Here is a 23,990-nt window from a genome sequence, read left to right as displayed (position 1 = left end):
CTTCCTTGTGTCTCTGTGGTGAAAGCCAAGATGAAAGCATTCGGAAAGAGTGGGAGAATCTTCAGAGGGGAAGTGAGCCGCCGAAATGGTGTGAAATGCAAACGCCCAATGGCTGTTCTTTCATGGCTTTTATTCAATAAAACAGAGCTCTTTTTATGTAAGCCTTTTGAGTCTGACATATAACACCCACACTCAGACAGGATCAGATGTGGCTTTGCCACTGGATGATGATTATTATTAGACATTTATAATTTGATCATTTTTTGAATGATCATTGGATTTAACAGAATCACATATGTAGATCTGAACTATTATATTAGTTTCAGTGTGGAGCTGTGCAGGTGCATGATGCTAAAACATTTTCTGCTGTGCTGTTATTGTCAGTTTTCATTCACTTTTTTAAAGTTGCTAATGTAAAATTCTGAAGATTCAAGAGGACTTTTTTTCTTGCGTATTTGCAAATCTGTTTAACAATCTGGCAACTTTCATCCTTCTATATTTTTTTAATCATCACATTACACGCAGGAACATAAATATATAGGGTCATTAATATATAGACACACACTCCCCTGGCACTTCCGCTTATCCGTGGTTGTGTGTTCAGTGTGTAGCGAATGACTTTAATTAATGTTGCAGTAAAGCAGAGCTCTGGTCACAGCCTTCGTGAGGTTCTGCATTAGTTCCACCTGAGCTGCTCCACACCGCAGAACAAGCAGAAAGACTGACTATTGACATCTCACACTCTCTCATACGCTCATATCAGCCAGTCACGGGTCACTGACTCCATCCCAGCGGGTCCATGTACCCGTTAAAGGGCCGTGTTAACAGCCTGATTTCAGAGTCTGCAGGAAAAACCAGGGGTCCCTAGACAGCCCCCAGACAGACTTAATTACTGATGAATTACTGAAGTCTGAGGGAACACTTCTACAAAGCATACTTGAGACGAAAAATATTCAGATGGGAAAATTGATGTATATACACTACGGAGGTGAAGCCACATCAGAAAATCTACTGCTTTAGAAGCTATTTTCTTTTCCCCCAGTATGACTCATAATCACACATACATATACATGTATATGCATATTTTCATGCAGATTATATTGTGAAACTTCTTTTTGGTGTCAGAAAACATTGCTAAGAGGAATACAAATATTAGATCAGACCTATATATACATTATTTTAAACATATTTAACCCTGTGTTTTATAAATTATGTTCTAATGGTCTATTTTTTGCTTTGCCTTTTTTGTGGGAAAAAAAACTTTTAAATGATTTCTCCTTAAATTAATATTTCAAGTAATTCATGCATTGATTCACTTGTAACTCCTACAAAATAAATCTGAGTGATTTTCACGTTTGTTACTAAAACCATAAAATATATAAATCACAGTAGTTATTTATGCATAATTGCAAATATATTCTTTTCTAAATAAATGAATAATTATAATATAATAAAAATACATTAGTGCAATTATATTGTGGTACAGCGTTGTTATGCAACATTCACACTAGATAGTTGAACAGATAACATCTGATTATCATCAGATATGATGAAAAATGTAGAAAAAACTCAAATGTATTTCAAAAGTTTATTTATAGATATGTACACATGAAAGAGAAACAAGGATTTGAACTGTAAAAATCTAGTTTATTATAACTATGTACACGAAAAGCTCTGGAATACTGTACATTAAATACTGAGTGACTTTTGTAACAAATCAAATTTACACATACTTTTTGGTTGTAAAAACAAGAATAACTTCCAAGCACAAAAAGGTCCATAAATAAAACTGAAAAATTGTAGCACAAAAAAGAAAAGCTTCAGTGCAAGAGCGAATGACTTTTAGCGTTTTGTTTGGGCTCAACAAATTAGGCGTTTAACGAAAGGTGATGTATATCAAAATATGTTAACTAACAAAAGAAAATGAGATTAAATAATATAAAAATCTGTCTGTTATCTGTTTAAAGCACAAAGCCACGAACACAGAAGTTATGAATATTTCATACAGAGAAAAGAACGAAACCTCCTTTTGAAGTCTTGAAAGAGCACACACAAAGAGGAAAGAGGAGGGGGCCGTAATTATTGTCGAAATGTTTTTTGACAGATCGTTATATTAAAGAAGTAGGAGGTTCTTGCCAAACAGAGCTAACCTCTTCAACAGAAGAAGTCTCCACCTATCAACAAAGCTAGCACTCAAACCAAAAGGCCAAGATCCATTTGACAATCTAATATCTAGGAAAGAAAATACACGGCAGGGGGGGAAAAAAAGTTGGAATTTCAATCACATTTGCAGTTATGATCTAATCTGTGACATTTAGCACCTGCGACTATTAATATGCACTGTATATTATGTGTACAATTGAAATCCAAATATCTTTTCATTTTCCTAGTACATCATTTAAAAACAGCTTTCAAATTCATGTTATTAGATGCTTATCGCAATATGTCAGTGAACAAATTTGCCGTGACATGCAGCAGACGGCATTTGAGGTTCTGAGCACTGCCTTTGTGTTCAAGTCGCTCTTTGATTAATACATAATGCACGTTATTACCTCATAATCAAACACCCCTTACATGTTGCATTACCAATTGTAATTATATGGCAACATTTCAGAACGCATCGTAATGAAGGAGGCCCTCTCTATGAATAATAAAACCTAGAACAACTAAACAAACACTCTGATTACTTTACTTTTAAGACCTCTGACGGTACTGAATGCTTTCAGTGATACCGAATGAGAGATGGGGAGTGGAATTGTGTGTAATTATCAGGCCATCTTTATCTCGGGATACCATCCGAAACCTAAGACAGGGCTGCCGACTAGCCCTGAGGCGAGCTATCATCTTCAGTGACACTAGAGAGATCGCAGGGCAAGGCGACAAGATGTACCGTTGATAAGAACGGACATGGCGGAGAGCATTCTGAGGGTCCAACTAGCCCAAGTCCATCTTTGATCGCCATTGACATTACACGGCCTGCATGTGTCTTCCCTGCGACCCACAAAAAAAGGGGGCTAACTTTATTTAACAATATGCACTCAAGCTCGCTATCTTAATTAAAATGGGTATCACATATGCAGCTGGGATCCATTCCTCATTACTGTTGTATCTCATTAGAGTTCGGCCCTTTGGAGGGGCTGGATCAGTTTTAAAACAGTTTTCTCTCTGTCTCCCTGTTTTTCATTTCCTTGTACAGTCGTCTTCTCTTCCTTCGGGCCAAGGAAAAGTCATTATTTGGAGATGGGGGAGTTGGTGTTTGCGGATACATAGAAATGTTCCCAAAGCCAATTAGGAAATGGATTTATTTAAACCAATTAAAATCAGCCACAAGAAGAGCATGCATTTTTAATGCCAAAGTAGGATGTCAGTGCAGCATAATATTAACAAATTAAAAATATGCAGCAAATATATACAATAGAATAATTTATTAACACATATAGTCACAGTTTTCATGAAAATGAAAAATTACACATCTCTTTTTAGCTAAAGCTTGGCTTTAAAATAAAGATCTGTTAATAGGAAAATGTCTTATATTACAAAATAATTAGTGACTATTTTATAGACTTTCTCTTTCAAGTAATAAAAGGCATTTTAGTCATTTATGTGGGATGTAGGCCACGAAAGGAATCCAGTACTCAGCTGTTTTTTTTTTGTCATCTTTAGCCTCACTGCTTTAGTAGAGAGGGGAGTCACAAAAGATGCAGGGACCTTGGAGTATTTTCTTAATCCAGTCTGAATCTGAAAAGGCGAGACATTTTCTGTTATTATGCATTACCATTTACATGTACGTCAAATTAAGGTGGTTTTCTACATAATGGCCTGTCTATCATTCCCCATGTTCTGCAATATGATGCATTTGGAAAACGTTATAATGCAACAGGATTGTCAACTTGTCAAGCTAGCAAAATGTCAGTAATAGATATAAATAGCAATGGGAAAAAACCAGCAAAAAACAACATTAATTTAAAAAAGCATAATTTTTTTTTTTTTTTTGTCAATATTTATATTAATATTTAATTAATATAAATATTGACAAATAAAAAAAAAATGACATGTTGCATTCAAGTATTTCTAAACAGAGTAAAAAAGTTTTTCCAAGTAATTACTCAAGTAACGAGTAATAGATTTTTTTCTTAATATTGTTATCTGATCAGTATTAAACTACAAGGCCAAGTGCATAAATCCAACACATTTTTGTCAAGCCTTTTTACTAGTGCTGGGCAACGATTAATCTTATCCAAAATAAAAGTTTACATAATATATATGTGTGTGTACTGTGTATAATTATTTTTTATATATAAATACACACATATGCAATTTATATATTTAAGAAAAAATTGCTTTTATTTATAAAATATTTATATATATAATATAAATTATGTATAAATACTGTATATACATGCATATGTGTGTATTTATATATACAAAATAATTATACACAGTACATACATATATTATGTAAACACAAACTTTTATTTTGGATGCGATTAATAGTTGCCCAGCACTACTTTTTACATTCACTTTTTTTTATATTAATGCCTCACCAAGATGGGCATTTTGACCAAAAAGTGCACGTGATTGTTTGAAACAGGCCACCTGCCAGTCAGAATAGAGTTGGTACAAGTGCAAAAAAGAAGACATACTATTAACATTTCATTTTCGTATCGACATGGTACCGGAGTACCAGTGCATTTGACATCCGAAGCTTGCACTGCTGTGGGGCAGCAGAGTTCTTGTTTTGTGTGTGTGCAAGCAAAAGTGTAAGTGTGTGGTGCGATGTGGTTCTGAATGGAGATATGATACAGCATTATGGCTCACCCTCGGGCTCTGCTACTGAGGCAATACTGTCCTGCAATAGACAGCGGCGGTATGTCACACCCTGACAGGCCTGATATGACAGCGCACACCTTAGGGAGGAAGAAGGAAAGAAAGAAAGAGGGAAATAGACAGTAAGACACATGAACAGAAACAGCAGGGGAAGGTTTAGATCAGTACTTGGCAGAGATCAGAATGACAGCAATGAAGCAACTATTTCCCTGATAGGCCATTAGGGGCAGTAATCTCCTTTCAGTCATGCCGATGGATGAAATGTCACACAAGAGGCTTGAAAGTGGGTCAAATCTACTCGAAACCTGTTTAACAACTACATACTGTATAGTCCAAAGCAGAAAAGGTGATTTTATACCACCGGTGAAATTTCCACCCTTTTTATGTCTGTTCATGGCACGTTAATCTAGACCTACAAAGTATTTGACCTAGACCTTTGTAGTCTTCTAGGCTCTTGTTTGGGCTTTTGTTAGTACAAAATTATCAAAAATGAATCTGTTACTCAAAGTGTGCAATATGTCGGACTTGAGCCAAGAAGAGTGTCACTTTACCTAGCACTGCAAAATATATCTTAAAGGAATAGTTCACTTAAAAAGAAAATAGACATCATTTACTCACCTCAAGTTGTTGTGTTGAACACAAAAGAAGAGTTTTTGAAGAATGTCGGAAACCAAACAGTTGATGGACACCATTGACTAACATTTTTTCCTACTTTGGAAGTCAGTGGAGTTTATCAACTGTCTAGTAACAAACATTCTTCAAAATATCTTCTTTTGTGTTCAGCAGAAGAAATAAATTCATACAGGTTTGAAACAACTTGAGGTTTGAAACAACTTGTAAATTATGACAGAATGTACATTTTTAAGTTAACTATTCCTTTAAGTATTATGGAACCAGCTGTAAAAAGTTAGGATTTTATAATAACATGACAGACATATCACAACATATTTATGGTTACATACCTTAGCCATCTGTGCCCATTTTTACACTCTGCCCGTTTGCAGTCCGTGAAAGGCAGAACTTCTTTACAGAGGCTGCAGTGCTCTGGAAATGTCTGTTTGTTCATCTTATTCATGATATGACCTATCAGCACCTGTGAAGGTCACACATCAAATAGGAAAAAAAGAAATTGACATTCAGGGTAATATACTTTTATGGTGTATTTCGAAAAAATTTCATTCATTGCACAAATATTTTTATTTACCAATTAAAACGAGAACAATAACACCCACATTTTTACACCTTGATCATCCAGTTTCGACCTTAAATGCAAATGCTTCCAAAAGTTTGGAATAATTTTGAATAAAATAAATGTTTTCAAGTTTTTGAAAGAAGTCTCTTATGCTCACCAGGGCTGAATTTATTTGATCAAAAACACAGAGATACAGTACAGTACAAAAATACAGTGAAGACTGAAGCATGAAGACTAAAAATGTATTGAAATTGAAAACATATTTCACAATATTACTGTTTTTACTGTATTTTGATCAAATAAATGCAGCCTTGGTAATAAGCACAAGAGACTTCTTTCAAAAACATTAAAAAATTGTAATTGTCCCAAACTTTTGACAGTTAGTGCATAAAGCAACTATATTCGTACCTTAGCCGCACGGTCTTCATTTGCAGGGTCATTTGTGAGGAAGTCACACACACCTTTGGTAGGTATACATGTGTTCTGAGTGACACAGGTGTGCAGGTATACCTCGCCCAGCACCTTCTTCATGTTCTCACGAATCAGTTGGGACTCCACCTCTTTGATCCTGCTGCCGATTTCCCTCATTTGTTCCTCACTGGACTGCCTTTCGGCATCCCCTTGCTTGAGTTCCTCTAAAGCAGAGATCTCCGCCATCTCGCCTTCATCACCTCCACCTGCATCCTCATCCGCAACAAACACTTTACTATCCCTATGGGTCGGCCACCACAGGGCCTCCGAAGGGCTTTTCTGCATGGACTTGTAGAGCACTCTGAGGAGGAAAAGCTTCAAACGCCATAAATAGGTGGACCCTGAGGTTTGAAGCTTTTCGTCTAGATTATTCTGGAGGTCCGAAGGGATGCTTTTGTCCTTCAGTATCCGCCATCGCAGCAAGTCCAGCAAGTCGGTCTTTCTGAAGAGATTGTGCATCTGAGATTCGAGCAGCTCAGCGGCCGCTTCATCTGGAGTCTTAAGGGTGATAAACTGCACCTGGTAGGTGCGATTGACGGGGTGGAGCCCATTGATCATGCCCTCGTTCGAGATGAGAGACAAGTAGGCACCGTTTGGACTGACGGATATGCCATGTATCCGTCGACCTGCGACTCCCTCTGGCAGAACAATCTCCTCTTGTTTAAACTCAACAGCAACATCCGTGAAAACAGCCGTGAGCTTCTTTACCTTACCATCCAGTGAGCAGGTGAAAATGGTCCCGTTGTTATGACTGACTGTCATGGATATGATAGAGGTGGAATGAAGACCTGTGACATGGGAATTGTGAACGTTGAGACCAGCTTTGGAGATCAGCAACAAGCACCAGAATACATAAGGACCTCGTGCAGCAATCACTAGGCTGCAGTTGCATTTCTGGTGCGGATGGAAGAGCGTAATGCATTTGATGTTGTGGACGGGTATCTGGTCCTTATCCTGCCACAAAACCACAGGTTGCCTGAGGGTGAAGTAACCCTTCACTGCCTTGAGGTTGACCGGAAGGATCTTTACAGGTCCAGCTGAGCTGCCGACAATAAGTCCGCTCATTTTCCGCCCACTATGCTCATATTCCCACCAGGTGAGCACGCTTGGCGAAGACACTCCAGATTTGATGGTGTTGCAAGACACCACCGAATCCTTTCCCGACAGGGGCAAGCTGAACTGCCACACCACCACATCTCCATTCTCCATAAGTACAGCCAAAAGCACAGTGCTAACATCTTTACATGCATTATCGGTCTGAACTTGTTGCATATTGCACAGACCAGACCACTCCATGCGCATTGGCGTCTGCATGCTATACCGCCGTTGCAGTTCATCCAAGTCTTTAATGGAGTTCGGAGGTGAGCCGTCGCTCTGAGCAGAGTAGTTCCTGGATTTTAACATTTCCCCATAAAGTTCTGTAAGGTCTATGAGAGGCATCCACCGCAAACGCAAATGACTGCTGTGGATTGTGAGACGATTGTCCAGTGTTAAGAAAGCAAGAAGACACCGGCCGTATTTGTCGCAGCCTAATGGTGACCAGCTGGTGTACTTCACCCCATGGAGGCGTCCACATTGAGGATGGATGACTCGGTCTGTCATTATCATTTGGCCTACAACTGGATCTTTACTCTTTGCAAAGTTTTCTTTAACTGTCTGCACCTCCTTTTCTGGGCCGACCTGTAACAATATATAAAGAAGATATTAAAGGAATTGTGAATAACATATTTCAACACATAGAAATAAGTTTGAAAACATCATTTATAGAGTCTTTTATTTATATAAAGTCATGGAGGGATTACAATCTGTTCATATGATTAGTAAAAATGGTCACATGAAATCAAGTCTCATTTTCATTTATAGTTCAAAGCAGTGTTTAAAACACATCAACTCTTTTTAGTACATTTTGGTCACAAATGTTTTTGGTGGGATAATCCATACAGTAACATTTGTAAACAAACTGGGGTTAACTAAATTTACTGGGATTTGTTGATGTATTTACACAGAATGGTCAACTATAAATGAAAGACTGAAAGACGGAGACTGTTTATACTTCGTGTGAACATTTTTACGTCTGGTATAAAGTTACATGACAAGAGCTGTTTAATTCCAGTTTGCCTCTCTGAAAGATGATGTCGGTTTCAAAGCTCCATAAAAAGAAGCATTTAAAATACATGTCATAATACAGATTCCACTACCATATTTAGTACATATAAAATTTAAAAAGTCTATTATTAATTAAGATCGCTCTGTCTCATAGATCATGATCACAGGACACATAAATATGTCAGTGATCACAATTGTGACCAGCAGTGGGAAAACACAGAGGCTTATTTAAAAAAAAAAAAAAAAACTGATTGATTGAATCACAATATATAACATATTATATTTAAATATAATATATAAAAAAATATTATGTTACATTCAATTAAAGTAGACGTAAAAATAAATATGCATTTTTTTGTTGCATTATCACTCCCCACAACTGACTGGGGGAAAAAATGTATTATGGTCCTGAATGTTTGAATATTTTGTTTAGTTCCCCAGTTGTTATGAGTAAAATACAGTGTTGCACAAAATATTTTGACATAGAAAGGCATGCAGTTTGTGCTGGGAAAATTAAGGATTAAATAGGAATATTCCTCACAGATGATTAACTAATTTTGCACATTTTGAGATGTCATGTCACGTCAAAACATGGCTTAGGCTTGGCAACATGGTTGCAACAGTGCACATGAGTTGGTACCATAAAGCAACGAGAACGCGCACGCACAGTAGTTACCTTGAGCTCGCAAGCGGTGTCCGGCACGGGGATGTGAGTGCGATGCAGCACCAGATTTTGACTGAGACTGTGTATGTCACACACCAGCTCCACGAGAGACACGCTGTTAGTGCTGGAGGCCGCCAGTCTGTGATCCTCTGCCCACGACAGGGGCTCCAGACCGCTAACTGGACTCAGCAGTTTAATCGCTGGACCGCGCAGCACCACAGGACCCTGTCCAGCCCAAAAATCATTGTCCCGTCCCGACTGGGCTTCAGACGCGGTGTGTGCTTTCTCAGAGTTACTATCTGAGACTAAAGCCGCCATTTTTCTGTATAAAAATAAAGCCCGTCTCCAGGAAGTTACGGTGCCGGAGGAGGAGGGATTTCACGAGCGCGGCATGGGCTGGGTTGCCAGATTGACAACAGTCACTCTGGAAACAATTGTGGTTGGTTGGTTGGTTGGTTGGTTGTTTGTTTAGGCTATATAATAATAATAATAAATAACTATATATTTTACGATTATATCACACTATGTTGTTATTATTATATCACACTATTACTCGTTTTAACTAAATTTTATATTTCATATTACTGAAGTGTCAGTCAGTAGCCTACATGTGTTCGCTGTGTGGGAAAGATGCAGTATATTGACTGAGGAGTTGTACAACATTAGTTTTTGTTGTTTCATTTTGATATGTAACATCCACACAAGCTTTTTTTTATCTATTTTTATTTTTAAATCTAGTAACGAATCAGACAAGGAGGGTTATACTTTTTCACTTTGTGTGTCTGCTGGACCAACAGAGATTGCACAAAATATCCTACATTTGCCACAGTTGGCAAATCTCACATTGTTTTAGAGCTTTTGGACTATGTTTTATGTATATAATATTGTATCCAATTTTAGTTGATTTATAATTAAAATATCCTGTATGTTACCACATTGCCACAATATGTTTTTACCATTTTTCATTAAAATGAAGCTTAAAATGAAATGAGGGAGGGTAGTGGTGATGGGTGATAATAATGATATGAAATGATGTGTTCATTGTAAAATTCAATAATTTATAGCTGATAAATTTGAGAATATTATTTAAGTTACAGGCACAGTAAATGTGGTACAACACACCCGGTATCCTCAGCGAACCTGTTTTTGAATAATATATTGTAGGTACCTCTAAACACAATATATCATCCCCTTAATGATTTTTAATGTTCTTAATATTGGGCAGCGAGCCAGTCTCAGCTGTGCTAAGTGTTTAAATTACAGATATTAATCTAAATTGTAAAGCATTTGTCATTTGATAAACTGACATAATCCATCAGCTGAAAACTCAGACACTATTCATCTGATGTCAGAAGGACAGGAGAAAGATCATTAATTGGTTGGGAACATATGAGAACGGTCAGGAGCCCTAACTGCGTGACCAAGTTGCAGGATATGTGTAATTAACAGACACATGCTTTGATCTGTCTAGTATTCCCACCTGGAAAGGTTGAAAAGGAGCAGTGTGTCCTCTTTCCTATCTGAATGCAGTCTTTGGTAGAGACTCCACTCACAAGACGCAAAGTAACTGAGTTGTCAAAAGTATTTAGCAATGTGGAGGTTTCCCCTGTAATAAAACAAATCGGTACAAATCTATGAAACAAACATGTAATTGTGGCAGTAATATTTTACTCTTCCCTCCATCTATCTGTCATTTGTTTCAATAATAATTTGAATGCGGGGCCTTTGTGTATTTCAGTCTTAATGAAGCATGTATAGTATGAATATTTCAGTGACCTGCTGTGCATCATTTTCTGGGTTTTGACACAGGGGTTTTGACACCGGTTTGTGGGATTGTTGGATTAAACATTCATCCGTACTTGTCTCTTAGATTCACTTTACGCATTTAAGCAGGTCTAGTCCTACAGGGTTGCTTGGCATATCAAGAACACAATGTGCCCTCATCTTGTTTGTTCCTGGCTGATTGGATGTGCTGTTTTGTCTTTGCAAACAGTGTGAGATTTGCTTTCTCCAAAATGCACTTCGGTAAGTTGCTGTTAATATGATTACAGCTAACAAATATGATTTGTATTCAATTAATGACAGTATGTGTTAATTTAGGAAACCTCATTGTTTTAGTATGCACATTGAGGGACTTGATGATTAATAATAATAATTTTATAATGAAAACAAATTTTTCAGTGCAATTCTCTCCTTATTTTCTGAAATTAAAACAATGATCGATGTATTATCACTGAGTTAGTATACAGTGCAACAGTGTGCTTGCATCATCGTTTTGTTTTGCTGCTTGTACTAAATTATTTGCAATCAGAGCTGCATTAGTAGATTCTAACCTGAGCATTTTCATTGCAGACCTCTCCTCAACTGAGCCATTTGCACATATCCTGCCCGAACTCTTATGGGAAACTGTGACGGATGGTTCATCATACTTGCTTTAATTATTCAGCTGTGCAGACAGCACCCTGGGGAGACGTGCTGCGGCGCATTACAAAAAACACACATTCAGTGATATAATCATAATGATGATAATGAAATGTATTTAGAGCACATCAGTGCCTCCCTCTCTCTCTTTTTCCTCTGCCTCTTGCTGCTCTTGTGGGAGGATATGAGCACTGTCTGATGCAGAAGAGGCAAGTTTACTGCGCTCTGGCCCCCGGTGGCTCCTTGTGGAGGCCTGCGGTGCCCCGCACGATGGCTCACCGGAGATTAGCCGTCAGAGCAGAGGGTTTTGCATACCTCATGTGCCGTCAACTGTGAAGGCTTACCTGACAGGTGTTGCTCTCGCTCAGATCTGTTGTGTCCTCCTGAGCTGAAGCTTCGATGGGGCCGCCTGTGGGTAGGAGAAACCTTCCTTCCTACTGTCAATCATCACAGGCCACACAGCCAGGCCAAAGCCAAATCTCTCCTCAATGAGAGCTCAATGATGTCTGATCAGTGTGGCACAAAAACACCCTGGGTGCTGCTTGAAGAGTCCTTGCTTAAATATGTCATTGAGCGCTGGAAACTTTTCGAGATCGCAAGTTTTTTCCGGGAGTACTATGCGTGATTGCTTATTGCAAATGGAAGTACTGTGCAAATGTAAATTTTTCAAATGTAATATTTGGGTTTATTGAGAGTCTCCTCGCTTCACATTCTTCCAACAACGCTGTTCACTCCTTAGCGCATCTATCAGTTGACCTGTTTGTTGTGTTTGTATTCGCTCTCACTGGAGAGTTTGTGAAATAAGAACATCTAAGTAGTTTTGTACTGCATCTTGTCCTGTATTAAAGTGTGCTGTCAGGTCAAGATACCTTTAGTTCTCCCCAGAATTGCGGCATATTAACAGAAACAGGGACTTAAGGGTGTTAAAAACAGCAAAAGAGACAAATGAATGATCACATGTATGCACAGTGATAATAGATTAATAATTCATAGTGCTTTATGATTAATTAAAACAGGCCTCAGGTCCTGTGGCAGGTACAGGCTGAAACACAGTCTGACATTCCCATGCGATCCTCAGAACATCTGAACATCTGAACTCTCTCCCTTCTTCTGTCCCCAGACCAGGTGGAAGACCTGTTCAGATATCTCCAGTGGCAAGCAATCTTTACTTTGGGGACTGTAAGTGGTTTTTTTTTCTTTTTTTTCCTAAGACTTGCTGGTGTGGGGAGGCACTGTATATAGTACAATCAAGGGCCTATTTATAGCGAACAGGACACATTGACTTATGAACAGATTATGTAATTTATTGACCTCTCCTTCGCTCTTTTGTGTAGTAGCATCCCTTGCTACTATGCACAAATAATGTTATTTACGGGTGCTGCTCTATAATGCCATTTATACTGTTTTGTATTGTATATTGTTTTACCCCAATGTGAAACCCCGTTCTAGCAGTTTTGGAACTTTGTATATCAGCACTTCTCTCCTCGTTTCTTTCCTTTGGATAAAAGTTTAAAAAAATGAATACATGTAAATGTTTGTATCCTTTATATAGACATCTATAACACCGTTTTTTCTGTCCTCAGAAAACGGTCCAAGAAAAGTGCAAAGTTGTAAAGGGTTCCTGACTATTCCTCTGTCGGATAGTGAACTGTGACTGTCTCTCTGCCTGGTCCTGGCAGCTGGTTGTAGGCAGGGCATGCCCTGTGGCAGTGCTAGGGGAGAGCCGGGAGGACCAGGGCCTCTGCCTGCTTGTCTCGCCTGTGCTAATGCAATAAGGCCGGGCCGCCCATATGGCACTTGTGGGAACAGTGGGACTCTGGAGGCTGGCACAGAGAGCCACCACTCTGCTGTTAGATATTAAAGAGGACAGGTCCTCACCGGGCTCTGCCCACAACCGGACAAAGTAATGGATGGGTTTGGTGATTGGACAGCACTTGGAGCGGCCTGTGTGAACCCGCCAATGAGCAGAGCCAAATAGTTGCAGCTGTGAAAATTCAGGCCTGGAGAGTGTCCTTGACAAGTTTTGTTGACGCATTTTCCATTGGTTACATCTGCTAAAATATGTAAAGTGTAATTAGAATAGATGTTTAGAACTAGGTCCAGACTCCCATTTTTTAAAATGCAGGATTGGTGGTGCCCAACAGATCTTTGTGGACCACTTTTAGAAGGTGTGGTCTGATCAACAGGTGACTCTAAAGTTAAAAAAACAAGCCTCTCTATTCTGAATCAAGGTGATGATGATGATGATGTATAGTCCGTTGTGGTTTGAGGGTGGTAGTACACGCCCAGCAGGACAACAGAATGTCCTTCAAAGAGGAGCTCAAGGAAAAGTTTCCTTGCCAGAATCCATCAATGAGGCTAATGGAGAGAATGTGGATCAAGGCCGGAAAAGTGAGTGGACTGCAGTGGGGCGAATCAGTACACTTGGCATAAAGTGTGGCTTGCTGTACGATTTTCTATGTTTTAATGGATAAAACATGGCCAGGTGGAGCAGTGCAAGATGAGGCTTCAGCAAGATCACATAACCAGAGCAAATGCTCAAGCTCACTTCTTTTATATATTATACCACACACACTGTGCACAAATGGAACTTGCAGCAATTTGTTACAACCCCTAAAAAAAGAAAGTAGATCATTATGAGAAAGTCAGCAAAAAATGTCCTTTTGACATAATGGTGCCTCGTTTTCCTGTATGAATATTCCCGTTCATGCTCATGCCAGACTGCTAAACAGGTCACTCTCCTTCCTCTCCTGCCACCCACCTCCCTGGATCTGGAACAAAAGCCAACCTCCCCCATCTCTCCCCCCTTCTCTCCTGTCTCTCTGTTTTATTGGTGACAGCTGCCGCGAAACAAACTCGCGGAGTGAGAGAAATGATGTGTCAGTGGAAGGTCCTTTAGCCTGCGCCGCTAATCTGTCACACGCGGTTTGTTGTTTACTGTTCCTCCGGCTCGCTGACCGGCCGTCGACGAGCGTAGTGCCGTAATGGCGACAGATGCTGACCCGCAGAAGTGTGAATCTTGCCGATTTCCCCCTGCTGCCAACCTGTAAATTACAGCTATCGGGAGTAATTAGACCCGATAAAACCCTTCCAAGCTTCACCCCCCGTGTACCACCCTGACTCGCTCTCTCTCTCTCGCTCTTACTCTCTCTCTCTTGGCCTGCCAGTGACACGAGATAGGGGGATTTGAGAGGCACAAGGTTGCTGGCATTGACCGATCCCACCGTTAACCTGTCTCTGACACCTTCTCCCCTTATTACTCTGGCACTGCCATCCTCAACAGGCTTTAAGGGACAGACAGTAGACCAGACACAAGAAAAAAAAAGCTACTTCTCCACTAAACCTGCACCTACAACTCTTTCCAGCTACATTTAATACAGCAAAAGAAGCACATTTTTGCAATCTTTCATAATTTTTGTGCAAGAGCCCAATTTTTATGAGCACTTGAAATGATGCCACTTGGCAAGTCAAGCTGTGCCATTTTTGGCAAGCTGATTGAGCGGAATACGGTGAAAGTCATTGCGGCCATACTGTCCGTATTAACAAAATATTGTCCCTCAAAGTGTCTCACTTAGACCCTGTCCCAGATACCGCCCTAAGCTTTTTTAGTCCTTCTCTGAATCTAAACTTTACATGCACACTAGACGTCCCCAAGTACATGTCAAGTGTGTAATTTGGGACTGAATTTCAGAGGCTGATACCAGTTGGACAATCCCTGTCACTAATTAAATGTCCTGTAATAATTTGAGTTAATATTGCTGACAACCTCAGAAGATAGCCAGTTGTATTTGCTCTCAGGAAAATCCTAAGAAAGGAGAAACCGGCAATAATGTAATACCCTGAGAAGATGCCTGGCTGTGGGTTGGCACTTAACCTTTTACCTCTCCATGTCCTCTTCATAAGTCCTGATGCACGTCACTACCTTCTGGTGCCAGGCCCAGCCATAAAGAAAACAGAGTTCATGGCCCTTTAAGTAACTCACCTAGTGCTAAAGGTCACACAGCCAGGTCTTGTCATCCCCACCCTCACTGTCTCCCTGCTCTCTCTTCCTCCTCCTGCTCTGCCATCCCTCAGTGCCCACTTCCTGACCATCAGAGCCAATCGCCAACCGCCCTTGCCTCCTCCGCCACCAATGCGGAGCAGCAATCTGTCACCCAGGCACTGGAGGACGCCACCCTGCTGGCCCCCTTCCGCACACCACCGTAATGGCTTCTGGCATCCCACGAAAGAAAAAGAATAACAAAAATGAAGAGTGAGTGGTGGAGATAGACATGGACAGAGAAGTCTAAAGGGGCAGTTAGTTTAGAATCATCCTTTACTTACAAACTCCCCCTAGCCACCCTCCTCACTTACCTCCGCTCTGTAAAGCTCCTGTTCATCCACTCCACGCAACCCTGCTTTGGCCCCGTCGCTTTGCACGATACTTCAGTGAATAAATGAGTCGTTTTAATCCGACTGACAAGCTGGCATTGCCTAACCCTGCCCTCCATCTGTACTGGCCGCCAGCTCAGCGGCAGGCCCTGGGCAGCTCCATGTGCCAATCCAACACACACACACACAGCTTATCCTGGCGGCCACTTCAGGGACAGACGGGATGGAGCTCCATGCGGCTACTACCCATCCACACCAAAGAGCTATTTATATAAGAAAAGGATTAACTGTCACAATCTTTGATGGACAGCAACATGGATTGAAAAGGGCCTTGTTAATTATTCATTGATTTCTGGTGGTTGGGGCATGTGGAATCTTTCTAGCTTCCTGTATAGTCACATTGTGTTGAGTTTAAGCAGGCAAATTTTAGGGACCTTGTTTAGGTAAGAAGAGGCATCCTGTGACATTCAAATGGTTGAAATATGAATATGTGTGTACTTAGTTTGACACATTAGATTAGGTTTGAGAGGCTTTTTAACATGGTGTTCTTGTTGCTCAGTTGATGGAGCACGACGCTAGCAACGCCAAGACTGTGGGTTTGATTCCCAGGGAACAACTAGTAATTGTGTTCTTTAAAGTGTTAGTTCACCCAAAATTGAAAATTCTGTCATTAATTAATCACCCTCATGTCATTCCAAACCCGTATGACTTTCGTTCATCTTCGGAACACAAATGGAGATCTTTTTGATGAAATCTGAGCGATTTCTGTCTCTCCATAGACATAAACTGACACTTTGACACTTCAAAAAGTTCATAAAGAGCTTGTAAAACTAATCCATATGAATTGAGCAGTTTAGTCAAAATTTTCTGAAGAGACTCGATCACTTTGTGATGAACAGATTGAATTTAGGCTTTTATTCACATATAAACATTGATCAGTGAACATTAACAGAAGCTCAACCGAACCTGCTTGGCGCGCAAGAACAAACCTCTTACAGAGGCTCAAACGTGCTGTGTAACACGAGAATGAACCTCATTGGTTCTTGCTGAAGCTCAAATGTGCTGCGTAACATGAGAATGAACCTCATTGGTTCTTGCTGAAGCTCAAACGTGCTGCGTAACACACGAGAATGAACCTCATTGGTTCTTGCTGAAGCTCAAACGTTCTGCGTAACACGAGAATCACCCTCATTGGTTATTGCTGAAGCTCAAACGTACTGCGTAACACATGAGAATGAACCTCATTGGTTCTCGCACGTCAAGCGAACATGTTTGAGCTTCCATTTACCATAACTGATGTGTGAGTTGATGAATGTTTTTGCGAATAAAAGCCTAAATTCAATCTATTCATCATATAAAGCGATTGAGTCTCTTCAGAACATTTTGGACTAAACCGCTCGATTCAAATGGACTAATTTTAAGATCTCTTTATGAACTTTTTGAAGCGTCAAAGTTTCAGATGCGTAGCTGTCAATGGAGGGCCAGAAAGCTCTCAGATTTCATCAAAAAAATTACTTTATTTGTTTTCCGAAGATGAACTAAAGTGTTACGGATTTGGAATGACATGAGGGGTGAGTAATTATGACCGCCGCTAGCGTAGCTAGCGAAAGCGGTCATATAGGGATTGTCAAAGTTTTTTTCATGTGTTTTTCCATATTTCATGTGTATGATTAACTTGACATCCTCTGGGGGTATGCTAAGTTTCGTAGAATATCATCCATGGGGGGGTATAAAATAAATTCATTTATGTGCACATTTAGTGACTGTACACTCATCGGCCTGTAGATGGTGGTGTTGAGCGAAGGGTTGCTGGTTTAGGATGATACTGTCACACACACACATGCAGGAATACAAACAAACGCAAGCATGCACACACACTGACATCCACACGCACAGACACACACCCATACACACACATACAAATCCACATGCACAGACACACACACACAAACACACACGCGCACACACATGTACGCACGCATACATACACGCACAGACACACACATACACAAACACACACACATACACACACACACAGACAGACATGCACATTCTACTACTTTTTTTTAGGTATATACATAAACACGCAATACAGCCAAATTGCTCCACGTCATTTATTTTTGTGGAAAGCCAGTGCAGGCCTGAGCGGCGGTCATATTTTGTACCGCCATGCGGTACATCTAGTTAATGACATCATTTTCTTTTTTGGGTGAACTAATCCTTTAAATTGTAAAGTGAACCTGAAATGTACAAAACTACAGCTATAGGGGCTTACAGTATACCCAGAATAGTGAATTATTTAATAACATGCAGTAAAACTACAAACTTTGATAGATTAACTACATCAAATGTAAGAAATATTTGATGATTGGCAGCTGAAATATTGGAAATTAATGCACATATCTGAGGTGTTAATGTGGCCGTGAGCTGAATGATGCTTCAAATAAATTTAAATTCTTATCTGTTTTATAAAGAAAATTATGTTTGTCAGTCAATCAAAAGCTTTCAGCAGTGTTTAGATATAAAGATTCATAGACTTAACCCACGTACCTAGTCATATCTAACATATTTGAGTTGGGCAAAGTCAGATCCTAGAGGACTTGAAATGTTAATTAACCATGAAAAGGTCATATCAGATAATATAGGCAATAGATTTTCATCCTTATGTTGCACAGTATTTAGCAGTACAAGCTTGATCCAAGTGAAAGTGTCTAACCCAGATTTTAGAGAATCACACATTCTCTTGCCTCCACTCAGGGGTTAATTCTGCTCTGTTGTCCTTGGCACACTGTGGGCATACTGCAGCATGGCATAGTTCTCTCGCTCTCGCTCTCTCTGCCTCTATCCTCTCTATCCTCTCCCAGCAGTGGGGGGTGGACAGAAACACTGGCAAATGAAGGCACTGAAACCCTCTGCTCCATTTCCTCTCTGCTCTCCACTTGTCTCTCTGTTTGCTTTGCTCCCTCTTCTCTCTTGGCCAGGTGGCACCTCTTAAACATGGCCCAGGAACGTTTGAGTGGCCGATTAAGCACAGGGCTTTTCTCCTGTGTAGCAGTAATGAGTCAGGTGAGAATGGGTGTAATCTGTGTCAACCATCACACCATCGATTTCTGTTTTTACACTGATTTAGGACCAGTGTCTCAGTTGAAAATTAAACCTCTGTGATTATTTACTTACTCTCATGTTGTTCCCAACCCATATGACTTTTTTTCTACCGTTTGAATACAGTAGAAGTTTAGCGGAAGTAGTGCTCTTTTCTACTATTATACTATACTACTTTTATATATAATATAAGTAGTATAATTGTCCCTTCCACTGTTGCTCAAATCTCATTCATTCTTCTGATTATTCAAATGTTTTGTGTCTCTATCAGTTACATTGGAAGAAACAATAGAGTTAAGCATATCTGGATTTTTAAAGCTATGGGGGAAGGAAGATTTTCCGTGTTTTAGATTTTGTTTTATTCCTCACACAATACTAACGTGCATGATTTCATTAGACTTGGAGTATAGCAGTCATGGAGTGCATGGGTGACATTTATGGTATTTTATGATGCTTTTTGTGTACTTTTTAAAGCATGACACCCACTGGTTGCTGTGTGAAAATGTGTTCGGTGTAAATGTAAATGAGGACAGAATCTTCATTTTTCTGTGAACTACTACTTCAATGAGAAAAACACAAAACAGATCAGCACTGTTTCGCGCATTACCACTCCAATGTGAGACTTCCTGCCGAGCCAATGATGGCTTAGTGTCACAACACGAGATCATGACTGTTTGAGTAGCCAGTGCTAAACCACAGCTGGTGACTTTCTGCCTTTTGATGATGGGTGTTCACATCAGAAGGGCTTGTAAACAGAAGGGGGTGTTTAACAGCCTTTTGTTGAAAAGCTGATCTATCCTTATTTGCATGGCAGTAACAGTACTGTGCCGCAAACTGTTAGCTAAACTGTCTGTTGTTTGTTCTTCTGCGAGGAGCTCGTAATAAATCTCAGTAGGGGTTGACGACACTCATATTTAACAGCCGTGGCGTGATGAAGCTTTTGGGGCTTTTTTTGAAGTACAGCAATAGAAGCTCTTTTCCTTTATAGTGGCGTCCAATCAACTCCCAGAGACCAAAAAGCGCATCAATTGATTATTTAGGTTACCACCCGTCCATGACAGCTGTGTAGCAGCAGAGCCCAAATAGAAATAAATCATTGACTTTTTTTCTCAATTAAGTAGGTTAATAACTGAAAATGGCATGTAATGTTTTATTTAACTTTGGGGCAGGGACAGTGAAAAGGGCCAGCACATGTTATGGAGGGCTGAGGGAGGCGCAGTGAGATTCATTTGCTCGAATGATACCCGCCCCTTAGGCCATTCCATATTAAACAAGTGCTTTGTAAGTGTGCCGTCATTACTATTCATCACAAATAAATACTTAAGCACAGAGAGCTTAGTGCCCCGCTGTTATACAGTTCTCCATTATTACTGCGGCCCGGCCGTCTGGCTGCTTGCTTGGCTGCACTGTGCCCAGACTCTTCCTATGTCCTTCAGCCTTCTGGAGCGAGAGAAATAGAGGGAGGGTGACATATATGCCTGTCCAGCTTTCCTGCCAGTGCCCTTTAAGCAGGTAAGCTGCCAAGTTATGTGTCTCATGGGCTTTGCTGTCCACAAACTGTGCTCTCATACCCCCTTCTCTCTTTTTCTTTTGCCTGCTTTCTGTCTTTCCTGCTTGCTTTCTCTCATGCATACACATCTAAAATCTCATTTTTCTTACTCTTTATTCACCTCCCTGTCATAACCAGGAAAACACAGACTTTGCAGAAGAAAATGCACAAGCACCATTGAGGGTGGATACATCACCTGCAATATTCAAGTTATTTGTCAATTAATACAACTTTTGTGGTGCCCACCTAACTATAGTAATATCACTGTAATTGCCTTAAGTGGGTTATTACTTTTATAAAAACATATAGTTATTCTATTTGCCTTTGCTGATTATTGGCTGTGTCGGAAACCTTAGGCATCTGCCTTGCTGCCTTGTCAGGTAAAGTTGCTATAAAACAGAAGTATAGTGACAGATTCACAGAAGTGACAGATCTTCCGTATTGTGGCGTACATGTCCATTGGTTGTTAAAGGGATACTCCACTTTTTTTGGAAATAGAGAGTATAGTTCCTAGCCATATCAGCCTAGAAAATCGCAACTTTTCATTTTCCGTCGGTCTTAGTACACGATGTAACTACAGAAGAGTCAAGTTTTAAATAGGAAAAATATCGAAACTCTTTGGTAATTTTTTTGAGAGAGATGCTAATGGTCCTGTCCGATTCAATGATCTATGCTAAGCTATGCTAAAAGTGGTACCGCCAGACCCGGAGTTCGGCTGAATGGATTCGAAAACGGTAAAACTCAACTGTTTAACTCTGGGGGAGTTGTAAAATGAGCCTATTTCCAAAAAAAGTGGAGTATCCCTTTAAATGGGCTGGAGACAGATCTGAAAAGGAAGATCGAGTTATTACATTTTGATTAAAAATAAGTAAAATAGGTTAAAATGTTTCTTTTGAAAATGAAACATGCATGGATAAATCATTCACAATGTTCAATAAGGTGCTATTTGAAAAAAGATAGGAATTTTCATTTCATGCCGACTCTAATAATGATTAGCATGAAGTGTTTTTGTATTAAGGTACTTTCTAAGGAATCAGGCTTTCAAGACGCCAATGTCTAATCATCTTAAAACAAATTCAAATAAGCTTCAAAGATATTTAGTGACTTTAATGCTTATTTCCCAGTAGAAATTAAGTCATGAGTTATTCATAAATATCCCTTCAAGCACCCTTTTCCTTCTTTTCACCAACCACTAAACCGCATAAGATTTTGGGATAGTCAGTGCCAACCAGATAAATGCATCTTAATAGACAAGATGTTACGCAAATATTGCATTTGGGATGTGACTTGTTGCCTACCTACCTCTTTGTAATTTATAAAGCTTTTGGACATAGATTATGCAGTCAACGGTGTGCATTTATAGTCAGCTTACAATGAAACAGAGCTCATCCAATCAAAACGTATAATTTTTATAATAATCACAACTTTTATATTTGGTCCCCCAAATCTTGAACAGTTGGTTACATCTTTGACAAGCATGCACACAAAGACACACTATCGGAGTAGGCCAAACTCCAATCCCTCTTTGCTATGTGTTTTTTGGAAGGTGATCTAGCTCATTCTCTCCCCATCCGTCGCAGGCAGCAGTACGCTGGGCTGGGTTGGCCATGCTGCCGGCTGGCTGGCAGAGTTTGGCTCGTGGACTGCGCTCTGGATGTGCGCTGATGAATTGCAGGCACGATGCGGGCCGGCAGCCGGCGAGGAGAACCACCAAGCGGCCGTCAGGCCCCATCAGCGTCTACCTCTGTGAAGGGGAAATTGTGAAGACAGCACTGACAACTTAATTTAACACCGAGCTAGAGTGAGACTGCGCACTGGATAATTGATAATGCTGCCACACACACACACACACACACACACACACACACACACACACAAATAGGCGCAAAGACCCACAAAGCGTTCTGTCAGAGTGACAGTAGAGAGAACAAATTATTTGCTGAGACTAGCCTATTGTATTTAAGATAAGAATTTCTTTCCATCCAATATAAATTAAAACAGACTATTTAACAGACAAAACATAGTTTTGAAATTCAGCTTGCAGATATAGTTAAAGGGATAGTTCACCCCAAATGTAAAATTGTGTCATTACTTATTCACCCTCCAGGTGTTCCAAACCTGTACGAGTTTCTTTCTTCTGTTGAACACAAAAGAAGATATTTTAAAGAATGTTGGTAACCAGACTGCACGCATAAAAAAATAAATAAAAAAAATACTATGGAAGACAATGGGTGCTGTCAATTGTCTGGTTCAATTAAATGCCATTACACGTACACATTTCAGTAAATCCAGTGGTTATTTCATCCCCAAAAGCACATTTATCATTATATCAGTATACTTTGTAAACATGACTTTGTTTCCTGGCAGACGGATAAAAAAAACCAGAAAAACCCTGCGTGTCCTTCTCCCGGAAGTCCGTAAGGTCAGCCAGTTAGATTGGAACTGCCTATTTTGACCGCCTCTTACCATTTTGTGTCCAATTTGCATCAGATGGTCAGTGAACAGACTGCAGGAGGTCTATAGAAATAGAAATCTTTTATATTTCATATTTATTCATTTTGCACTTGATTTTATCCAGAGTTACAGCACATTCAAAGTAGGCTGTGCATCTTATCAAAAGGATAATAAAAAAACATGCATCAGTTTAATTCTTCAGCTGTAGCGCTTTGAACTGACATTGTGTTTACCTCTTTATTCGTCAATGAAATCAAAATTCGAGAAGCTGGAATTCACATATGTTTTTTTTTAAACAGCAATTTCTTTTCTCTTGTGTGCGATGGATTCGATAAACTTGCAGGTGGAGATGGAATGCAAGCATTTCCCGTGGGCCTAACACATATATACCGTCCTGAAATATTACATCAGTTTTGGTAGATAAGCAGAGCGGAGTGAAGGCTTTGAACAGACCTACCCTGGTCCCTCCTCACACTTCAGGCAGCGCACAGCACCGAGAACTAAATAAAACCCAGGCCTAGCGAATCCCTTCAGCGTGTCAGGCAGCCATAATCCCCTTTTAATTTCCTTTTGGAGCCTTCGCCAGGGCTCCGTCTAAAGCCGGCTGTCCGTGATGACACAGTGGCCCTGGTGACAGTGCAGGGCTATGGGGGTCTTTACGGGGATCCAGGCGAGGAATATACAATAACCAAGCGAGGTCTTTTCAGCCTTTATACGGCCTGCTTTCTGTTTGCCCAGCACTCCGAGGGGGATTTTCTGTGTCATACACACATACAAACACACTCTCTCCCTTCTACCCCTCTTACACACACACAAACACACTCTTCCGTCTG

The 23,990-nt window shown here is 40.1% G+C and overlaps 1 protein-coding gene across 1 annotated transcript; it reads right to left on the bottom strand.

Moving 5' to 3' along the window:
- Positions 1 to 3,408: 3,408 nt before the first annotated feature.
- Positions 3,409 to 9,618, bottom strand: gtf3c4 (general transcription factor IIIC, polypeptide 4). Its single transcript, XM_082140386.1, has 5 exons — positions 9,273 to 9,618; positions 6,428 to 8,170; positions 5,790 to 5,920; positions 4,819 to 4,907; positions 3,409 to 3,738 (listed from the first exon to the last, which is right to left on the bottom strand). Exons 1-5 carry the CDS (start codon positions 9,576 to 9,578, stop codon positions 3,674 to 3,676), a joined length of 2,334 nt encoding a protein of 777 aa, XP_081996512.1. The 5' UTR covers positions 9,579 to 9,618; the 3' UTR covers positions 3,409 to 3,673.
- Between the last annotated feature and the right edge of the window lie 14,372 nt (positions 9,619 to 23,990).

The sequence above is a fragment of the Leuciscus leuciscus genome (assembly GCF_965113295.1).
Source record: "Leuciscus leuciscus genome assembly, chromosome: 16".
Classification (NCBI taxonomy): domain Eukaryota; kingdom Metazoa; phylum Chordata; class Actinopteri; order Cypriniformes; family Leuciscidae; genus Leuciscus; species Leuciscus leuciscus.
The sequence above is the reverse complement of the archived record's forward strand: the minus strand, read 5'-3'. Positions and strand labels throughout refer to the sequence as shown.